Here is a 21309-nt window from a genome sequence, read left to right on the forward strand (position 1 = left end):
CGGTTGATAAAATCATTATAAGGTTGCTCGATTTTTACAAGCAAGCACTGACAGCTTGGTGTTTAAATATAACTCCTACAAAGGTACTGAATAAGATAAGATAAGATAAGATAAGATAAGATAACCTTTATTAGTCCCACACGTGGGAAATTTGTTTTGTCACAGCAGGAAGTGGACAGTGCAAAAGTTATGAGGCAAAAATTAGAATACAATAAGAATAAATACAGTACACAACTGTACAGAATAGAATAAAATAAAATACTATATACAGTAGAATAAAATAAAATAAATATACAATAAGATAAAAATAGAATACAAATACAAATACTATATACAACTGAGTAAAAATACAACGATGACAGAAAGGATTATTGCACTTAGTATTATTGCATATGTATGGATGTGTGTGCTTGATCAGTTAAAGTCTTTATTATGGAGTCTGACAGCAGTGGGGAGGAAAGACCTGCGAAATCTCTCCGTCCCACACCGTGGGTGCCGCAGTCTCCCACTGAAGGAGCTGCTCAGTGCTGTCACAGTCTGCTGCATGGGGTGGGAGATGTTGTCCATCAGGGATGACAGCTTAGCCGCCGTTCTCCTGTCACTCACCACCTCCACTGGGTCCAGAGGGCATCCTAGAACAGAGCTGGCCCTTCGGATCACCCTGTTCAGTCTCTTCCTGTCCCCAGCAGAGATGCTGCCGCCCCAGCAGACCACACCATAAAAGATAGCAGAAGCCACAACAGAGTCATAGAAGGTCTTCAGGAGTGGGAATATTAAAGATGATAATGGAATTCTGACTTTGAGCTGTTTAATCTTTCGTCTTTTTCTTTTTATCATACAGATAATTTCGTTATAAATTCAAAATATATATTAAACCAAAATAATATACTGCAGTTTTGATGCTATACCAGGGAAAAATTCCCTATAATGTTACAAAACTGATGTTCCTCATCTAAGCTTTAATTCTGAAGATTTTTATGACCGCTTTATATCGGTAGCCCTGAATATTTAAATAATAATATAAGAAGAAGAACAATGCTCTAATAAGAATATTAGCAATTTAATTTTGTTACTATCTGTCTCCAAAGATTTATTTAGTGATACACAGTGAGAGAAAGCACTAAAAACTTGTGATAAATACTTTATCAAAAACAAGTTTAAGGAAACCACTGCATAGGATCTACCCAGTGAAACAAGAACTGAGAACATTCAAAATGTATTCGTAGTATAAATGTGACTACTGTGGACTGGAAAATAAAAGCATGTCTCATCTCATTTTCCATACATAGAAGCAATGTTGTTTGATGTAATATTTTACAAGTCAAGACAATAAGACCTAGGTTTGTTGAATGCATATAATATGCAACGTAAATGATATCCTGGTATTATAAAATGTAATTACGTTTGTTGAATAGTTTGGGTTTTTTTTCTCTTTACTCTAGTGTGTCCTCTGTGCATGTTTGCTCATTATAACACTGAATAAATCTTGGCGGGTAAATAAATAAATAAAGCCTGGACGATTCATACATTCACAGCTTATTAGTTAACAAGAATATTATGTAGTAAAATTGTATACTTTAAGCTAAATCCTGATTATAAAGAAACTATAATTACTTATGGATTTGAATTAAACAGAAGCTTTGATAAAAGTCCACATTTGAGTAAGAACAATGAAATTGATTTCTACTGCAAACTGTCAGCGACTTTATAATAAATATTTATTTTGATCAAACACCATATAACAACTTATCTTGGCAACATTTGACAGGCAGTCTTAAAACAATACAAAAGGCATTTGGTAAACAGACTTCAAACAATTAGTTAAAATCACCTAGTGCCATGCACGGTTTGCAGATGGATTGAATGCAAACATACATCTCCAAATTCAAAATCAGCAAATCTCCAAATGTATAACACACACAAGAAAAAACCCCAAATATGCATAGATACACACGGGAAAAAAGTCACTTGAAGTACCTCATAGCTGAGTATATCACCCACCCAAGGGAGGGATTTTTGGATCATGTGTAAAACAAATCTCATTCAAATGTCAAAGAATACTTATTGCACTCCACACTATATGGCCATAAGACTGGCAGTCGTAAGGCAGTTATTGTGTATCAGGTTAGAACATACTTTCAATACATTCATATTCACTCTTCTGTTATAATGCAAAGACAGAAAAAAACAGGCACAGGTTTACAAGTATTGCTACACATTGGCAATATTTGGTCATCTCATTCAAACTCTTCAGAGTCCCGCAGGCTGGTGATTATTCACCAGACACATAACTCAAATGTTTCGAACACAGAAAACCACAAAGTAATCTTTGCTTCAAGTATAAAACACTTGCAATCATTTCTTAATTTAGCTCATCATTCTATGTGCAAAACACACTAACACGTACGGTTTGTAACAAAACAAATACTGAAAACGATGTACCTGATCATAGCTTTTAAACATTCATAACCCAACCTGTTTTTCAAGAACTTCCAGCCTTTTCGAACCTTTACTGTGCATTTACCTTTCAATTACAGATTGGGTGAAGAAATGAGAGGAGCAGATGCTCCAGTGGTCGTTTCCCTTAGGAGAGATCAAAGTGCAGACAGTGATGGCAGATGGATGAGGCAAGATAATGCAGTTGCTATTGATGCAGTCGTGGAGCTCATAAATACTGCTTTGTGTGCAGAGTTGAGAGCCGCCGCTCAATGCATTGCTTACCTAAAGAGATAAGGGAACAACTCAGTGACCACATGACAAATGCATGAATACAATGACTAATGTTAGCATTTAAAATTTCTCTGTAATGGGTTGTGTGTCACAGAGCTTCCACGTACATTTTTCTATGCCGTCAATGTCCCCTTGCTCTGTGAGGGTTCGGGACAGACCCTCCATGAGCACAAGGGCTTTATGGTAGCGCTGCACTGATGTGGTGCCATGGTGGAACATCTCATCTAAAGCCGCAGACTTTACCTGAATGGAGGGGGGAAAAAACAAGACACACATGCATATATTTAAAGAGCTAAGATAACGACTGATAGCATATACAGGACAGAGTCAATCTTGGAGTGAATATCAATATCCTCCTGTGAAATGAGCTGACCATGTGCACAGTGTGGTTGTAGATGAGCTTCTCTGCTGTGAGTGCATTGAAGTTGTCCATAAGTTTCTGCTTGTTAAGCAAGAAGGTCTGCAGCTGATCGCTGAGGGAGCGACAGTAGGTCACACAGTTCTTGTACAATTCATTCAGCTTTCTGATTACTGCAAAAAAAAACAACCCAAAAAACGAATTAATACAGGAACATTTTTACTTTCATTAACTGTTAATAAATACACACAGATACACACAATATTTCTGCCTAAGTGGTTGTGCTCCTACAACAGGAGTTTCAAGAATGACTTCAGTTTCTTATAATGTCTTCCTGACTGACAGATTTTGGTGCACTTTGCAGCCAACGTGCATTCTTTCATCTCAGTTTTAGACACCGTTTCTATTCTCCTTTTATGTGTGTGTGGCAGCAGTAAATACAGAGACCCGTGAGAGCAGAGAAAATGACAGTGAGGCAGGAATATTCAGTCAGGTTTACTTTTTCAGTGGTAGCCACAAATATAGGGCATCCTGAGTAAACACCACAGACGATATAAAAGATGGATGTAGCCTCCATGACGTCGCCCACTATTTTGTGAAATCTAATTTTAAAGGGTCAGAATGGGCGTTTTCAATGTCACATGGTGGTTTTTGTTACTGGATGTGACAAATGAGGGGTGGATCTGAATGCGAATCTGCAGAGTCATAGGCCAGCATCTTCTCTACATACCCTGCATAACAATCATTCCTGAAACTTAGAACGATAAAAATTCACAAAATGGACTTAACGTTTTACTCGGGACGACCCATGAGAAGTGACTCTGGGTATAAACCCACGATTAAAGTGTTTACAGATGTCAGGAAAGAAGGCAATTTGGTTGCCGATGTCTATAGGAGCGGAAGCCCTTTTGAAATCATAGGGATTGCCCCCTGGTGGCCTTAAAGAGCATGCCAGTGTAAGGCTTTACTTTTCAGACTTAAAGATAAGTCCATCTTACATACTCTTTATGGTAATCACCTAAGTTTGCGCAGTCTGCAAGCAGAGAACTGGTTTTAACTGTGTAACAAAGACAGTCACAGTCTGGAGCTTTGAACCAAATATGTAAAATAATGTTGAAACACTTTGACCTACATGGTCATGTGATTTAAATTATGGGAGGTTCTGGATCATAGTTCAAGTTCCTTTTAAATTAAGTCAAGCTATTCTATTGGTAGCACCATTTCTGAAGAAATTCACACTATGAACGTTTACCTTTACCTTACAAATCTACAGAAGGGAATGTTGGTCTCACCTTGTTTGACTGTAGCAGATGGAAACAGCTCGCCTTTCTTGACATTTTCTTTAGCGCTGCGCAGAGCTGATGACAGAAACTCTTCAGCCTTCATGTACAGCACCAATTGCTCTGCATAGCTGGAACATTACATAGAAGTTTTAAGATTTTCTTTTTTTATTAAACAAAGAGAGCTACTCCACGTGTGGAGAAACTGTAATGCCTCTTACCTCCATTCTCTACTTAGAAGGCTGATCTGATCAGCCACCAAGCTCTGATCCAGGAAGGAAACGTCGGGACTGCTGATGGGCTCGAGCCCTGGGTCCTTAGAGGAAGCCAGTTCCATGACACACTGGACGAAAGCCAAAGTGAAGCGCAAGTCAGTCAGAGCATCGGTGTGAGCCTCCTGTGAAAAGAGCACATAAAATATTCTCAATGTGGAAACCTTTCATGTGGAACCCGCAAATGTAAATTACTGACGATCCTGGAGTATTCACCACTATCGGCATTTGACTGTACCTCCATTAATGTGTCTTCAGGGAGCTCTGGAGGATGAAAAATCAGGCCGCTGGGTGGAATAACATTCATTGTTTCAGTGTCACTGTGCCTACGGTTTCTTCGTTGAAGATGCCAACCTGAGTTTAAGTAGCTGGGAGTGTCTGTATTTAAAAACAAAAGGCAAAGTTAGCTTAACCACATACAGCTGATACATAATTCATGAATATGTAAATGGATTTAACTGATAACACGTTGTAGCTTTAAAAAAAAAGATGGAAAATATAAACACTTAACAAATGGAAAATGACCTGAAATATTAGTTTTCCTTGGTTAATCACAACAATTTTCTTTTAAAGTTAAGAGTCTCAGTGACATCCAAACTCAAAAAGCAGCACATTATAATCAGATTAAGTGGTTATATCGTAAGCATGCTGAAATTAAGAGACTTATTTAAACTTTCCTATAAGCAAAACTAAAATGACAGTTCAAAATAAAAGCCCTCAGTAGAAAGTTAGTAGTGAGGGAAGTCAGGACACCTACCTGAGAACCTCCTCATTAACATGGTATCAGGAGGAGAGTTTCCACTGGTTGGAGAGCCCATAGAGAAAATCACAGGAACTGGGCTGTCTGAGCACTGGAAAACTCCATGACAGCCAGCAGGGGGTGCTGTAGGAACAAGTAAGAAGAGTCAGATGGCTGCTACCCCATTGGTAAGGTAGCCTAGATGAACTGAAGTAAAGTAATGCAGTGGTCATGGTGACTAAATTAGATACTTCACAAAGGTCTCTTTGTGCCTACTGCATGTACCAAACATGTGTCACCTTCCCCTACATGTGCGGTGATTTTGTAAAACCTTCTTCTGCATCACTTTAAGTCAGTGGTTTTATGAATGGACTCGTTCGTACTGAAAACAGACGCTGTCCCTTTAGAAGTCATTTGACTGGTTTTACTTTTAGCATGTTGCACTGATACCTGTTATCTCCATGCTTTTCTCACTGCTGAGGCTCTCGTCTTTCCCTTCTTCAAAGAGCGGAGCTCCGAGGGCCGCCTTCAGTAGCATGTCAGATAACCTTCCCGTGCTCACTGATCTGCACATGTAATATATCCACAGACACCCTTGTGAGCATTTAATAATTAATCAACCAGCATATGTTTGACTGTGTGTTATCTCTTAGTAGCAGGCTCCCATAATCTTAATTAGACTTGCAATATTAGCTTGTAATTTTCCAGAATGCTAAAATATTGTCAAAAATTCATAATGATTTAACCATTTCTTTCTTTCTTTATTTCAACCATTTATAAGAACAGTGTGGAAGTATTACACTGCTCATACCTTTTAAAAGGGCCCTTTTTAATTGCTGCTTTACGGCTGAGGTTGGCCTGGGAAGTGGGGCCAAGGGATTGCAGGTTTGGGACTGTCCTGGTTCTGTTTGGCATTCTTGGCTGAACCTGCTGCTGAAAAGGAAATTGAACTGTTGAAACATCCTTCCCTCTGTGCCCATTTATATCTTCTATTATCCGCTGACACCATAGGAAGTGTAAAAATTTGCTGTTTTAAAGAGATGTGGAAGGAAATCACCCCGGTTTTTGCAGTGTGTGCATTGCAAAACAATTTCTAATGTCACAGACAGAATGGCAGAGTAGAGTGGATGACTTAATATTAACTATAAAATGTTTATTATTATTAAGTCAACACTGTGTCTGTATGGCATGTTGAAGCTGACCTTGGGCCTGTCCTGCATGTCAGGAGAAGCAACGAGGAGCCCAGTTCTTGTGCTGAGTGGGAGAGTCTGCTCTGACGTCTTTGGGCTTGTTCCCACTGGAGAACAGAAAATTATATATATAAAACAACTGTTTTAAAGAGCACATGATATTTGTAAACACATTCGTTGACTGTAGGAGTTTAGAATAAAAAACACAGATGAGTGAGAGCAAAAGGAGCTACAGAGAAAATAAAATACTGACAGTTTACCTCAAAACAAATTTAAAAATCCACAAAAAAAATGTTTGTGTGAGATGGTGAAATTGAGAGTGTGTGTATTGCTGTTGGAAGGTTACAGTGGAATAGGTCTGCTTAACAAAAGCCCCTTTCAGACATTAAAAAAAGGCCACATAAACATCGGTCTCTGATAATAATTAACTATTTTTTTAACCTTCTTCTGTGTGCATTTCCAATGTCCAGTCAACTGTGTATATGAAAGTTGACTGGGATCAATTTAAAATTATGTATTTGTGTATGACACATACAGATGAATGCCTTCATAGGTAATACAGAAGCCAACTGATCTAGTTACCTGGCGGGGAAGACTGTTTAGGTTGGCTCCCTCCAGAGTTGAAGGTAAAGACTGGACTGGGAGATCCACATTCTTCATACTGTGGTGGGCTTTCACTGCTGCTGGGGCTGCTGGGACAGTATAACGTGACCCTGAATGAGATGAGACATTGTTAGACAAAGGAAACAGAGAACGCATAAGAGTAAGACTCTGAGGTGGGGTTGGTGCACAGATAAGATGGATGGACATGCCTGGTGGAGCCATGAGAGCCGACACACTGCATACGCTGGTAGTTTTGGATCTGAGTTGGGACAGGAATGGGAACAGACGGGCTGAAGTTACTGCCAAGTGTTTCAGCTGGTTTGCTGCGTGGTTAAAAGGGGAAACACAGAAGAGTGGGCAGCTGATTTTATAAAGCAGTTATAAACAGCAGTGGAACTAGTCTGTCAAACGAAATAAAGTCTGTTCCTTCCAACATATGTTCCAAGTATTTAATTCCTTTGCAACTCCAATCTGGAAAGTTTATCATATTATTGTTTTGTAATATGTCCGGATTGTTCCAGATAGGTGTACGTTTGCATGGGATTAATGAAGACTCTGTCATTTTTAGAAACTCCCACCATGCTGTCAGAGAAGAGCTGATGTTGATGCTTTTAAAGCATTCATGTCGTTTGATGTTTGAGCTGATAAATGGTAGGTCTGAAATTTCTAGGTTATTACATAGTGCCTGTTCTACATCTATCCAAGGTTCATCTAAGAGGGTGTGTTTAAACCATCTAGAGATGAACTGAAGCCTGTGGGCTAAAAAATAGTGATTAAAGTTAGGCAGATCTAATCCTCCTTTATCCTTGGTCCTTTGTAGTGTTTTTAAGCTGATACGTGGGGGTTTATCTTTCCAAAGGAATTTAGAAATATACGAGTCTAGAGATCTGAACCAATCTTGTGATGGCTTATTTGGGATCATTGAAAATAAATAGTTTATTTTTGGCAAGACCATCATTTTTATAGCGGCGACCCTTCCCATGAGTGATATGGGTAAAGATTTCCATCTAGCCAGGTTGCCTTCTACTGTCTTTAAAAGTGGGATGTGGTTTAATTTTAGCTCTATAACATGTTCTATATACCGTGAATATAAATACTGTTTGATCTAGCTGCACGTTCAATTTAATTATCCATATCGGACCTCTTTTATCCTCCACGAGCTGAACTCTAAAATTGGCTTTCTGACAGTCTGGCTTTCTCTTACCTAACAGGCTTGGGGGGAGAGCGCAGCATAGGAGAGCGTGGGGGTGTCTTTCCAGTGAGTCTAGCGCCCCTTTCGGCCAGTGGGGAGCTCCTATACAAACACATTTAAAAATTACATAAAATAATAAAACTTAACTGAACCCATACAGTGTTCAGGCCATGAAGGGAACACTCACCCACGGTCTTTAAGGGAACTTTCTGGGGGTGACCCAACCTTTACTTCACATATATGTTCACCTGTAAAGCAGCACAACAGGAGCAGTCAGTCTTTTTGTGCTAATGTCAAAAAAATAATGCACTAAAACATCCTGATAAATCCGATGTGCTCCTGATGCTCAGAGGTCTTACTGGGAAACTGGGCAGGCACCAAGACATAATCTTCTGTGAGAGATTGGATATATCTACCATCTTGATTAGCTGTTTCTTTCTGCAGGAAACCAGGCTTGTCCTGCACAGGGGTGTAAGGCAGCTTGGGCTGAGGTTGGTGCATCTCTCCATCGGAATGCTGACAGAGTGAAGATAAAACACAGATGTAACGAAAACTAATATTAATTATGGATTTCACAGTATGACCAATTGGTTTCAGGTCACTTCACTTCATGAGAAAACTTTGTGCATACTTGAGGCGAGGCCAGCTGAGATGTGGAGGAGCTGCTAGAGGAGCTGCCGGAGCCAGAACTGGGGTAGGAGTGCACGGGGACTGATGAGCCTGTGACAAAAAATAGAGTAAAGCACTTGTGTTACGACCTCAGCTATAACGGCGTCACTGATACTAAGCTGTCCTCACAACAACGCGACACTTACATTTCTTTGTTGATGAGCTTGTTTCCAAAAAGGGATGGTTAAAAAATTCCTCTGAAAAAGAAAAGATAAAGACATAAGAAAAACACTTTGAATTCAATTATTAAATCATGTTTTTTACTAATAAAAAGGGGCAGACTTACCAAAGCTGATCCGATCTTTATGATTCCTCTGTAGAAGCCCCAACAGCAGGTGTTTTAGGTTATCAGAGGTCTCCTTTGGGATGCTGGCAAAATACAACAGCTTTCTATTAAAACTTGCATGTGTAAGAACACAGCTAATAATACAAATCCCAGGAGAACAAATTGTTAAAGGTTATCACTATTTAATCATTCTAATCATTTTAATTACAAAATAAGATGTAGGGAGAGGAGAAAGTATGGGACCATTATTATGTAGCTTTTTACACTGTATTATAGCCTTTATTTAGATCATGCTAATATTTTGACTTCATGTTCAAGTTTGTTCACTGAGTTATTTTGTGGATATTTATGGCTTTAAGAAACAGACTGCTTCAGACGTTCCATACCGTGAACTCTAAAATATGAAATCTTAATCTAATTTATGGCTTCAGTACAAGACCTTGAGGTGTCATGACACTCCAGGCAGTCAGCCATAGTGTATGTGTAAGTGCTGACCTACAGTATGTGGGTAGTATGGAAAGCAATAGCCATACAGACCAGTAGCTGGCACTTTAGGGCAGGATATATATAGAGCCAAAGGAAAACTACAAACTATTCCCTCACACACACACACACACACACACACACACACACACACACACACACACACAGGCAGAGCCTTTCTCATCTCCCGGCTTAATCACTGAAAAAGATAAGCATGGCTCCAAGCCACACACAGGCAGGCAAAGTACACCATGAAAGCAGTGGGCAAACAATCCATAAATCCCTCTGAACACTTTCCAAGTCCAAATTCTGAACATCAGAGAAGCTGTGTTCAAAACGACTGCAAATAGCCACGAGGCCTAGCTGCAAAGGCCTCTGTAATCACTGATAACAAAGCCGAGGCAGAATTGTTTATAGAGAATTAAATCCTTCACAGGAAGAAGGATTTCTCTATATTTCCACACTGTTGTTTGTAACTCTAAAATATGAATTGTGTGAGAGTTGCTGATGGAGAATGTTGTTGATGATCGTTCCCGTCAGGTGTCCGGATGGGTTCTTCCACAACAGCACTATTCTTAGAAGTGTTGTGCGACTTATTTACTCAGAGCTAATTATATATGTGTGTGCATGTGTCCAAATATACATCAAACATCATTCACACTATCAGCATCCAGGGTAGATTTCTTAGTAATGCCAGTTTATGTCGCTTTTTTCTACTGTCTTCCTCTGTTTGTTATGCATGTTGCTTTGTTCCAGGCTCATCTTTAAATGTTTTCAACTCGGTCTTTTTTTCCATTTGGGGAAACAATTAAGTTTTGTAATGTTTTGCATTGGTGCTAGAAATATATACCTGCAGGGTAATGTCTAAAAATGTTCGGGGCTGGAGTGCTTGGGTGAAAGCTGTTCGTACTCACTTGGGGAACAGGTTCCTGTTACTTTCATAGAAGAGACGAAGCTCATGTGGTGTGCTGGCCTGTATACAAAAGACACAGAGACGAGAGTAAGACTTGGAGATGACCACCCACAGACTATAACAATGCAAATGAATGAGTCTGGACTTTACAAACAAGCATTTGAATAACCGATCTTCTGGCCTAAAGCTTTACGAATGTAAATTTTGATCTCTCTCCACTGCTTTTTTCTCTTCTCCATCCCCTCACCCCATAACCCAAGCCTAGGTCTGCTGGAGGGCTCTTGACATCATAATGGAGTTCTTTCTTCCCACTGTCACCAAGCAGTTGCTGATAAAGGATTGTCTGATTGTTGTGGTTTTTCTTTCTAATACTGTGAGGTCTTTGTCTTATAAAATAAAGCACCTTCAGGTGACTGTTGTCGTTATTTGTCACTATATAAAAGCATTTGAACTGAATGAACTGTTGTGTAATGGTCCATATAGCCCAAGCATAAACACAATCAGGTTTCCAGAAAGGCGAAAGTGTAATGAATGCTTGCCAGCTAAACCAAATAAACATCACTCTCAGAGACATCAGCAGCAGCGCCTCACCTTTCGCTAACCTTTGGACTTAACTCACTGACCTGCCAGGCAGAAATAAAAGGCAACCTTCCCTCTCATTGCTAGAGGAAATAAACTGCAATATAAATAACCTCAAGAGATGTAACGGACAAAAGGGCCAAACACAATGTTTTTCTGTCTACACAGGGACAGAAGGGGCAACTTTAGCACAAAATACTCAACCAACGAGGAGGTAAAACTATTGGCATGTGTCTATATATGTGTGAATCACAGCTGAGGCAGCTTGCAAATAGCAGTGCAACAGTGGCATCTGAGCAGACACGTGAAGAGGGGAAAGTAATAGCTGGGGTTGTGAAACAGCATTTACTCTGGGTTCACAGAAATGGCTCACAGTAATTTCCAGCTGCCTCTCTCATCATCCCATCTTAGGTAAACAAGGCTCATTTCTAACAAGGCGCTCCAACGTTTTCCAGCTAACAACACAGAAGATGTGGAAAAGTATCACCCAGCAGGCAGTGTCGCGAATCATGTTTTTCCATTTTTAATGTTATGAACAAGATGCATCATGTTACACTTTGACATCAGTTAGTTTGTCCTTTGTGTGAACTGAGGCAAAACAATTGCATGACTGCTTGTGATTATGCAAGGGACCTTAGCAAGTCTTTGTTAGTATTGGTTCACATGGGTTTTTTTTCGTTTTTTTTTTTTTTAAGTGCTACTCACATAAAATGGTGCTTTTCCAGTCAGAGACTGGTACACGATGGTACCGATGCTCCACAGATCAGCTTTGGCATTATAGTTCCTGGACATGATGACCTCGGGAGCCTGTGGCCGAAAAAACACCCCAAAACAGCTTAGAGGCACGGTTCCATCACACCTGCTTGGCACAGGATACCAGAGTGAACTACTTTAATGCTTACCATATACATGGGAGAGCCACACAGCGTGGCTGCCATGGTGTTTGTCTGGAGATGACGCGCAAACCCAAAGTCAGCTGGAGGGTGAGAGAAACAGGTGGCAGTGTTTTCCTTTTAAATCTATATGAACACATTTTTATTTTACATTTAGACCATCTAATGCAATGCTGGTGTAAGTCATTACCTAACTTAAAGGTGGTATTGATGGAACTGGACCTGCGCCCCTCTGGATGGCAGAGCAAAATGTTCTGGGGTTTGAGGTCTCTGTGGACGATGCCTTTGCTATGTAGGACCTTCATGGCCCGTGATATCTGCTGCAGGAATACATGGATGGTGTCTTCACTCAGAGTGCCTTTAGCTGTCGATACAGAAAGGGAAAAAGAAATTCAGCCTGATGGAAGATTTATTATGCTGGATAAAAAGAAAAGGCATTAGCTTACTTATGTGAGACTTTTTTTTTTTTTTTTTTTTAAAGAAAGCTCAAAATATGAAAATACACTAGGAAAGCAAAGCCAAGCATAGAAATGCTGCAGCTACCAGCAGATATCTGGAGGAATATCTGACATGTACATACTGTAAGGACTGCGATATAAATATATACTTTGTTTGCTATCACATGTTCACCGTAACTTATTTATGGTGTAACGTGTCAGCGTCAATGCTGCTATGCCTCACGGAGGAAGATTTTATTCATAATGCCTCAATTAGAAATTAAAGTCAAGGCTGTCTGACACACTAGCTCCCCCCACAAATTCCACCACCACCACCTACTGCTGCACCAAACACCCCCCTCCCTCGCAGTGCATCAGCACCCCATAGCCGTCTTGTTTTCCACCAGAGGACAGAGCATAAGGGAGTGACAGATGGGTGAGGTCATGTGGGAGCAGCGAGAACGTTGCCAAATGTGCCCGAGTGCTGCGCTGCAAATAGCTGTATGTGTCTCCTTGGTAGAGACACAGAATTGGCAGCTCTAGCCTTTAAGGACCGCTGGCACTGGGGCCGTATTAGACCGACACTCCACACCAGCGGGGCAAACCTAGCCCCAGGAAAAATTAACTCCATGTGTCATCATTATTTGAAACACGGCTTAAAACTTGAAGTAGGGGAATTTCCAAGTGAGAGAAGTTTTATTTAATGTTGTACTGTAAAAAAAAAAAAAGAAAAAAGGTGGGGGTTTATTTTTAGGCTGCTCATTTTGCTCTGTTTTTTCACGCTGTAGGCAAACACTGGAGAGAAACTTTAGGTCAACAGGTTTTTATCTAGGTTAAGTACTTGGTAGTATTCATGATAATTCACAGAATGAACTTTAAACCTGACTTCTTAGGTCACACTGCCCTGTTAGAATCCTATTAGTCCCTCAAAACACTACAAAAAAGCTGAGCTAAGCCCCTTAAAAGCCAGACCAGTACGACATGTTAACAAGCACCCCAATGCAATGGAAAGATAAGGTGTGAATGTCCTGTTTTTCTTTTGTGCTTTTGCAAAAACTGTGCAGCACAGATTCTGAGCTTTAAGCCATTTGTTTTGCAGCAAACTTACAATGAAGATACTCTGCCAGGTCACCTCCATTGCAATACTGAAAAGACAAGAAAGACAAGCGTCAGCTCGGCTGACAATGCTGCCCAAGTAGAGGATGAGATTTGCATTTTCCCATGAAAACAAGACCAACCATTAGCATTTCAAACACAACTCACCTCCATAACAAGATACACGCATCCCCCAGTCTCCTGTTAATACAAGCAGATAATATGCAAATCATTCACAATGAAGCTACATGCAGTATTATTAAGCACTGGCTACATGATAGCTAAAAAAAAAACAGAGCTGAAGTTTGAGTCAGTAAAGTCACAAATATTTAAACTGCTTAAATACAACACTGGCATTGTAAACATTGGATTAGAAGTTCAGGCCACAATGAGTTACATCAGCTGATTTGTAAGACTCTTTTGGCCCATCAGCAGCAGCTTCTAGAAACTCATCTTTGATGCAGGGAAACCCGATCCTGTCAATACCACTGAAAAAGCTAACGAGGTAATATGAAGTGGAGCGAGAGATGTTCAGCAAGCCAGGTCCATTTGACTGTAATGGAAAGTAACAAGTGGGAAATCAAGTTGCGTCTTGCTTTTATTACACCAGGTTAAAGCTGATGAGCTCTCTGTGTGCCGTACTGAAACCTTAGAACTGTTTACCACTCGCACTTGCACTATTGCATAAAATACCTCAAGGCTATTATGGTGCAATGTGGTTTTCAGTTTTAAAACCTCATTACACTACAGGAAAAATACAGGATTAAAATGATTTTTATATATATATATATATATATATATATATATATAAAACCACCATTACCAACAACAACCACAGAGAAGAGCCATAATAAAGCTAGTGGTGGTGTAATGTGTCTGGTTATAACAGATACCAGGGGTTTAGATTGCACAGATGCCAGGTAAATTACACACATTAATGCCTGCGTAAGCTTCTGCCATCACCCCTGAAATCTCCCCGTGTAACCTGCAGTCATTTTTCTTGTGTGTGGGTGTTTCTCAGGTTGTGTGTTTTATAAGCCATTGTCTCACTGGCTGCAGTCTGCCATCTGTCAGAAATAGATCACCTCACCCATGTCTGCCTGCCTGGCTATCAGTGTCAGTAAGTTGAGAAGAGGAAAGCGCACACTCAGGTAAATTAATGTTCTCTGCTAGAGTCATCTGCTAAGCTAAAAGCCTTTTGGGTTCTAGCAGTTAGCCCCAGAAGCAAATCCAAAATTTAGCGCTATACATCACAAGTGAACATCAATCACGCGGTTACTTTTATGCATTTTATATAATAATTTATTTGTGATGGAGGAACCTTAAAACTTTCAGATCAAGCTCTGGGCTTGGCTGTGTAACTGGTTGCCAGTGTTACAGCAACATTTGCATCATGTGGCAGCAAAGTCAACAGTACAGCATGTCTGTGTGTTTTGTTGTGCATGTGCTGTGAAGAAGAGGATGGGGGGAGCAACCTTACCTGATAGTCAAGTAGTCGAACAATGTTCTCATGTTTCAGCTCCTAGCAGAGGTGTGGGGAAAAAACATATTTGTCAAAGGTATTCTTGGAGACATGCCACAGCACCATCTTAAATAAATACATACCTTTAATATTTTGATTTCTTTGGCAAGCAAACACTGAGACTTGCCAAGGTTTTTCTTGTTTATGCACTTCACGGCAACTTCCCAATCACGTTTCTTGGAAGGTAAACAAAGGGAGTACATAAACACAACAACACAACCTATTCATCTCCAGAGATCCGCATAAATCAAAATTAACATCAGATATGAAAGTTACCTCTTTATGTCTGCCTTTGAACACAACTGCAAATGCGCCATGACCAATCAGGTCTTTCCTGCTGAACTCAAACTTCCCAATAGACTCCATGGATATTACAAAAATGTGTTAAAATATCCGATAGTGTTTAAGTGGTTGATTTTCCAAATGAAACAAACGCGCGGTCCCACGGCAGTTTTCTCCTGCTAGCAAATCCCATACCACTGATGAAAAACACCGTCATGGCACGAAGCAAGCTTTGTGTTCATAGCAAATGTCGATAAAAAAACATAAAAAAGTTTCGACAAGCAAAAAAAGTTGAAATAACCTCGTCGTAAACAGTATGTAAACAAAATATTAGCAGCACACTGTGCTTATTTAACGAGGTTAACTAGTCCATGTCGCTTTGCTAGAACCGGTAAACGTTCAAATGACCGCTCGTCAACACAGTTAGTGTCCACACGACTATGTTTAAACTTTGTTGTATTCCTCCTCACCTTTCTACCCATCTACCCAGGGGTTATTCACGTCTTTTGGTGAGCATGCGCAAACAGGCAGGCAGCTGTTTCATGGTGTCGCCTTCAGGGACAACTCGTAAAGTCCGCCACTTCGCATTGGTAGCTTGTTTCAGGGTTTGGGGCTACTGTATTATCTTAAAATTTAAAAGTTTGGTATCACATACTTTTTTTTTTTTACTTACTGGCGAAAACGTCTGGGGAAATAACTTTTAAAAACTCACGCAGATACTTAATCATTAAAAACGTAGAAATTAGGTTGAATAATAACATGTCAACTTAACACTGAGAAACTTTTTTTTCAGTTGAAGAAACAAGCTTCAACACAGTTCTTCATTACTGTATTTTTAATTACAGAAAATAAAAACCAAATACTAATGTTATGCTGTGGAGGACTACTAGAGTAAAGACATGAATAGCATTCTGTTACAATAAAATCCACTGCATTTAACCTCACTTAGTGAAATAAACTCAAGCTTTCCTCCCCCAACTAATATGCATTCATTATCACAAAGGCTCTTGGCCTCCCGCGATTAAACCCAACCCCACGGCCCAGTGCCCACAGGGGGTTAAGCTCTTTAAGCTCTGTAATTAGCAGTTCAGTTGTTAACAAATGGTAAATGGCCATCACGCATTCAAATGAAGAGTTTCTCTGCTAATATTTTCTCTATGGCCACACAAAGCAATAGCAAAAAAACAACAACCAATTTCTTGAATTTAAACAGGATTTGGTCATAGCAAGGTTCAGTGTTAGTTCAGTGAAATTTAAATCAACATGTATCTTTATCTGAACTTAAAATAAGGTTTCAGCAATGTGATGTAATCAAATCAAGTATGTATCTTCAGTCACTCTTTAATACATTTAAAAAAGCAATAGTGTTTAGCAGTTTTTCTTGTACTTTTGTGAAATGCAGTTTTTGTCTGACAGAAAATCATTCTTGCCAAAAATGAATTTTATAAGAGTGTAAATAACAGGTGCGCACACTTGTATCCACCAAAACTGTCCCATAAGTCATATAAATGTTTTTATAATGCTGAAAATCATTTATTTAAGTACACACTGATTTCTTATACTAAAAGGTTTTTAATAAAGATAACCGAAAGCTCAAACCATAGTACCGTAAGACAACAAACATCAAAGATCACAAACATGCTTGGGAATACTGAAATATTTCATTTTAAATCTGTGACTTACAGTAAATCCTATTCTAGGAAACTTATTGATGTCTCAGTGTAAGATCGATGATGTTTTAAATAATGTGATCTCCCCTAATTCTCACAGTATAGTAAGAAAAAAAAGCAATAACCTTATCCAGTCCCTCTGTTATAGAAGAAATAGCAACAGACGAGGCTAAACACGAAATCAAAACTTCACAGAACGGTGTTCGATACACAACTAGTCTTCATTATTCCATGAAAAAAATAATATATGGCAGCTTACTAAGATGTGAGGTACTGCAACTGTGCCAGTCAATTCATTTTATTCATTTTAAACAGTAACAGACACACAAATTTAACATAAGAACATACTGATTGTTGAGCTGTGACACTTTGCAGAAGACAAGATAAAGATAAATTCAGATTCACAAAATAAATAAATACGTTATAAGATTCTAATCCACTTTTACATCATCCATGGTTATTATGCCGTTATTGTGTTGTGCCATCACCAGAACTGAATTAAAACTGTGTTTATCATGTGAATATAAAAAAGGTTTCACCTAGATAAAATTTACAATGTGTCCCTTATGATGATGAATTCTGTTGCCTGTTGGTCAAACCACTTTGTCATAGTTTTTAAAACATAAATATAACACTAAGTTAAAGGAAAACAGAAACTTTCCTTGGTCTTTTTCTATCCGATGGCATGGTTTTGTTTTTTACTCAGCTATATCTTGAAAATACTATTACTGCGTTTCATTGGATGTAATTGCACTATTTTATCATGTGAGACAGCTTAGGCTATGATAAGCACGTCCCTGTGATTCAAATAAACAGGTTGACATTTTGGAAGATAAGCTCGTTTGCTTTCTTGCCAAGAGTTACATAAAAAGATTAGACACCACTGCTCTTGAGTCTACAGCTAAACAGCAGCAAACTAGTCTGGCAGAGCACAGATTCGTCAGAAAGACGGATGCTGCTAAATCTGGCACATGACTGTAAAGCTACAGCTTGTTACTTTTACATCTGTTTTTGTACATATTTAACAAATGAGCCTCATTAGTGGTGTCTGGTAGGTGAATTTCGTCTCCTTTGTCCAAGCTAGCTAGCTTCCCGTTTTTTGTGCTAAGCTATGCTAGCTAGCTAGTAGGTGGAGATAACTTTGTGGAGTTGTAGAAAAAATAAGTACAACCAACAGAGATTCTGAAATTTTTGAAAACAACATTCGATGTACTAAACATACATAAAAGCTGTGCCATCTAACCCTAGCTCCCCTATCTACAGTACAGTATGCAGGTAGACAAGCTGACATGCTACACTACAGAGTTTCATCATCAGGCCTCGAGCTACGCTCATGGATCTTTCTAATAACTTCACAGATCCTTCTTTCTCCTTCTGGTTTTCTTTTTGGGAACGCGGCATGTTATTTTGAGTGGATAGTAAGGCACAGTCCTAAGAATCTGTTTGTCTTTAAAGATGAAGCTATCGCGTAGCTACAAAACACCTCTTTTGGGGACATTTTTAACTTAAGCAGACCACTGTCCAATTCATTACATAATAACGTGGGAGGACACTCTGGGGGCTTCAGACTGCTCTCCCACCACAGGCGGAAATAGTGGTGTGGGGTTCTACACGGCAGAGAGGTCAATGCGGTTGGCTGAGTTGGTGCTCTTGTCCCATGTGTTCATCTTGGTGGGAGTTACACCCTCCTTGTGTCCATTCATCTATAAAACAACAAAAACAGAGAGAAAGTCAGACTCAAGCAGCCATTTTTGCTTTATCTGTTCTTTTTCCCCCATGATCAGGACTCACTATGTCAGAGTTGAAGGGCTTCACATTAATGTTTCGGATGGAGCTGCTGGTAAGAGACCAGACCTTGGTTTTGTGTTTGAAAGCAGCTCTGACCTACAGTAAGAAGTAAATCCATCACAAACACTTAGAAATATGAGGCAAAGTATGCTGTGCATTCATCACAAGTTAGAAGTTGTTACAGCAGAGAACTTTGTCCCCCTTCTTGCTATTTAGACTAAATATCTAATAATAGGGGTGCAACGATACACAAAATTCACGGTTCGGTTCGGTTCGATACTTTGGTGTCACGGTTCGATATTTTTTCGATACAAAAAAATGTTCATGCCTTTTTAATTTGTCATTTATTAAAATTATAAATATATATTTTAACTCAAAAGTACAGTTTTTAAATTTAACCCTAACCCTTGTGCGCGTTTTTTATTTTGACAGCGAATGCACACCTGCGGACCACTTATGTGCACCCCTGGTTATTTAGCTCGTCATATTGCAGCCACAGAAATTCTTTTGTCCATGAAACCATAAAGCTGCACTTTCTTTTTGCCTTATAGTCTGATTTGTCATAACTTCTCCGTTTTGTGGTAAGCTTTTCTTTGGCTGTCACTTCTTCACCCCGACCTGTCTTATTTGGCTCAGCAGAACTAAAATATATATACTGCTACTTTTACACACGGACTCACATAAGCTCAGCGATTCTCTGCGTGATCAACCTCTCACATGTTTAAGCTTGCTGCGGGAGATTTCACTTGTCATGTTTGCATAGTAAGCTAACGATTAATAAGACGATGTCAGAGCAATTGGTGCACAAATTATCATCACTCACAGATCAGTGCTGTCATTGCAAAGTGAAAGCAAAAAAACAAGCGCAAATTCAAACGCGATTTCAATATGTCACATATTGACAGTGGCTCACCGATGCCAATGACATAATTACCCAGCTACATTTCTGAAAGAATGCAAAAGCATTGACATATATTTTTCCTACAATAGCCCGACGGGCAGGGCAGAGAGATTTTCATAGCCCGACTGGAAAGATCGCTAGCTCCGGGACGTCGGGCTAGCGATTTTGCAAGCCCTGTATCTGATTGAGGAATCACTCATCTTTGGAAAAGAGAGTTTATTACAGAGAAATGTCTCTTTCCAAAATAAAAGCTATACTATCCGCTTCTTCTGGGCTATATTCTCAGCAGCATAAGGAGAATCACGTGCTAACAGCTGTCTAAATGACTCGGCTAAAGTTAGTAGCATGCTTGTTGTTTTTGTCTTTGCACTAGGATGATGTCGGCGTAAATGTGCAGTCATATTCGTTGTGTTCCCACTAGTGCTTTCAGGTTAATCTCGTTGAAATGACCTTAACGCCACAACACTGCAAATCTCCGTTAACGAGCTACTGCACGGCGGTGCATGGGGCTAGACGGCCAACACGTTAACGAGCTAACTGCGCTAACACACTAGTTCACACCAATGTAATTAAGCATTGCATGGCACATCCAACATACTGTTTTACTTTAGTCCATGACTCGCTTACCTTCAGGGTCATACGTCACATGAAAACCAAAATAATTCCAAACGCCAGATCTGAATGAGGGTGGGGGAGGTCCATCTTGCAAGGAGAGCTTAACTTCTGTCTCGCTAGCTTGCCCTGCGCTCTTCCTCCTGACTATGCTGTCTGTGTTGAGCGCTCAGTGGATCTGCGCTCGACAGTGCAGCCTAGGCGGAGTAGTCGAACGCAGATTCACTGAGCGCTCAACACAGACAGCATCGTCAGAAGGAAAGTTGATAAAATAAATTACAAATGTTGTATTGTTCGATACATATGCGTACCGAACCGAAAGCACTGTATCGAACGGTTCAATATCGATACGAATATCGTTGCACCCCTATCTAATAACATATACATAATATGAAATTCTAGTTGTTTGTGTGTGGGGAAGTGAAAACATATTCAGCATTATACCTCAGAGTTGAGAAGACAGTGAAATAAGAAGACAAAGAACCCCTAAAGGAGAGAAAAGAATTTATACATAGTTTTAGAAATAGCGTTACAAAATCTAACATTGATCATATTGTAAAGAACCTACTTGTAATGAGTTGAAAACTGCAAATATATAAAGGAATGGCAAAGACTGTGTGTTGACCACGAGAACACCAAAGATCCAGGAAATGCCAAGTATAGGCAGAAGCACAGCTACTGCCTTTATGGTCAGCCTGGAGAGAATCCAAGAGATAATATGGTTATGTTATGAATTTTTATTCAAATATCAGCATTTGATAATAATACAAGAATTAGCCTGATTATGTAAAAAAACAATAAACAAAAAACCCCTC

The 21309-nt window shown here is 39.5% G+C and overlaps 2 protein-coding genes across 6 annotated transcripts in view; both read right to left on the reverse strand.

The window, feature by feature from the left end:
• Positions 1-1694: 1694 nt before the first annotated feature.
• On the reverse strand, positions 1695-16047 carry ulk1a (unc-51 like autophagy activating kinase 1a). Of its 3 annotated transcripts, none has more exons than XM_086313636.1 (27): positions 15518-16047; positions 15325-15417; positions 15200-15241; positions 13888-13920; positions 13733-13769; positions 12378-12551; positions 12197-12270; positions 12000-12101; positions 10717-10775; positions 9320-9402; positions 9180-9230; positions 8996-9084; positions 8724-8880; positions 8552-8612; positions 8377-8466; positions 7382-7495; positions 7152-7282; positions 6582-6676; positions 6191-6309; positions 5830-5945; positions 5398-5523; positions 4879-5018; positions 4590-4765; positions 4381-4499; positions 3104-3261; positions 2838-2973; positions 1695-2721 (listed from the first exon to the last, which is right to left on the reverse strand). In XM_086313636.1, exons 1-27 carry the CDS (start codon positions 15605-15607, stop codon positions 2666-2668), a joined length of 2721 nt encoding a protein of 906 aa, XP_086169762.1. In that variant the 5' UTR covers positions 15608-16047; the 3' UTR covers positions 1695-2665. The 3 variants fall into 3 exon arrangements, with proteins under 3 accessions (XP_086169762.1, XP_086169761.1, XP_086169763.1); XM_086313635.1 differs by having other exon boundaries at positions 6191-6312; XM_086313637.1 differs by having other exon boundaries at positions 6191-6312; positions 8781-8880; positions 15518-16046.
• Positions 16048-16356: 309 nt separating this feature from the next.
• Positions 16357-21309, reverse strand: part of adgrd1 (adhesion G protein-coupled receptor D1) — a 41449-nt gene continuing 36496 nt past the window's right edge. For all 3 annotated transcript variants that reach the window (XM_086313640.1, XM_086313639.1, XM_086313638.1), the window contains 4 exons: positions 21063-21189; positions 20939-20980; positions 18985-19077; positions 16357-18896 (listed from right to left, as the gene is read on the reverse strand). In XM_086313640.1, the coding sequence (XP_086169766.1) occupies positions 18801-18896; positions 18985-19077; positions 20939-20980; positions 21063-21189 (358 nt within the window). In that variant the 3' untranslated portion in view covers positions 16357-18800. The remainder of the gene's footprint in view (positions 18897-18984; positions 19078-20938; positions 20981-21062; positions 21190-21309) is intronic.

This window comes from Aulonocara sp. 'chitande type north' Nkhata Bay, linkage group LG12 (genome assembly GCF_057382095.1).
Source record: "Aulonocara sp. 'chitande type north' Nkhata Bay isolate Kocher_YH1m ecotype deep benthic linkage group LG12, A_spYH_male_GT1.1, whole genome shotgun sequence".
Taxonomy (NCBI): domain Eukaryota; kingdom Metazoa; phylum Chordata; class Actinopteri; order Cichliformes; family Cichlidae; genus Aulonocara; species Aulonocara sp. 'chitande type north' Nkhata Bay.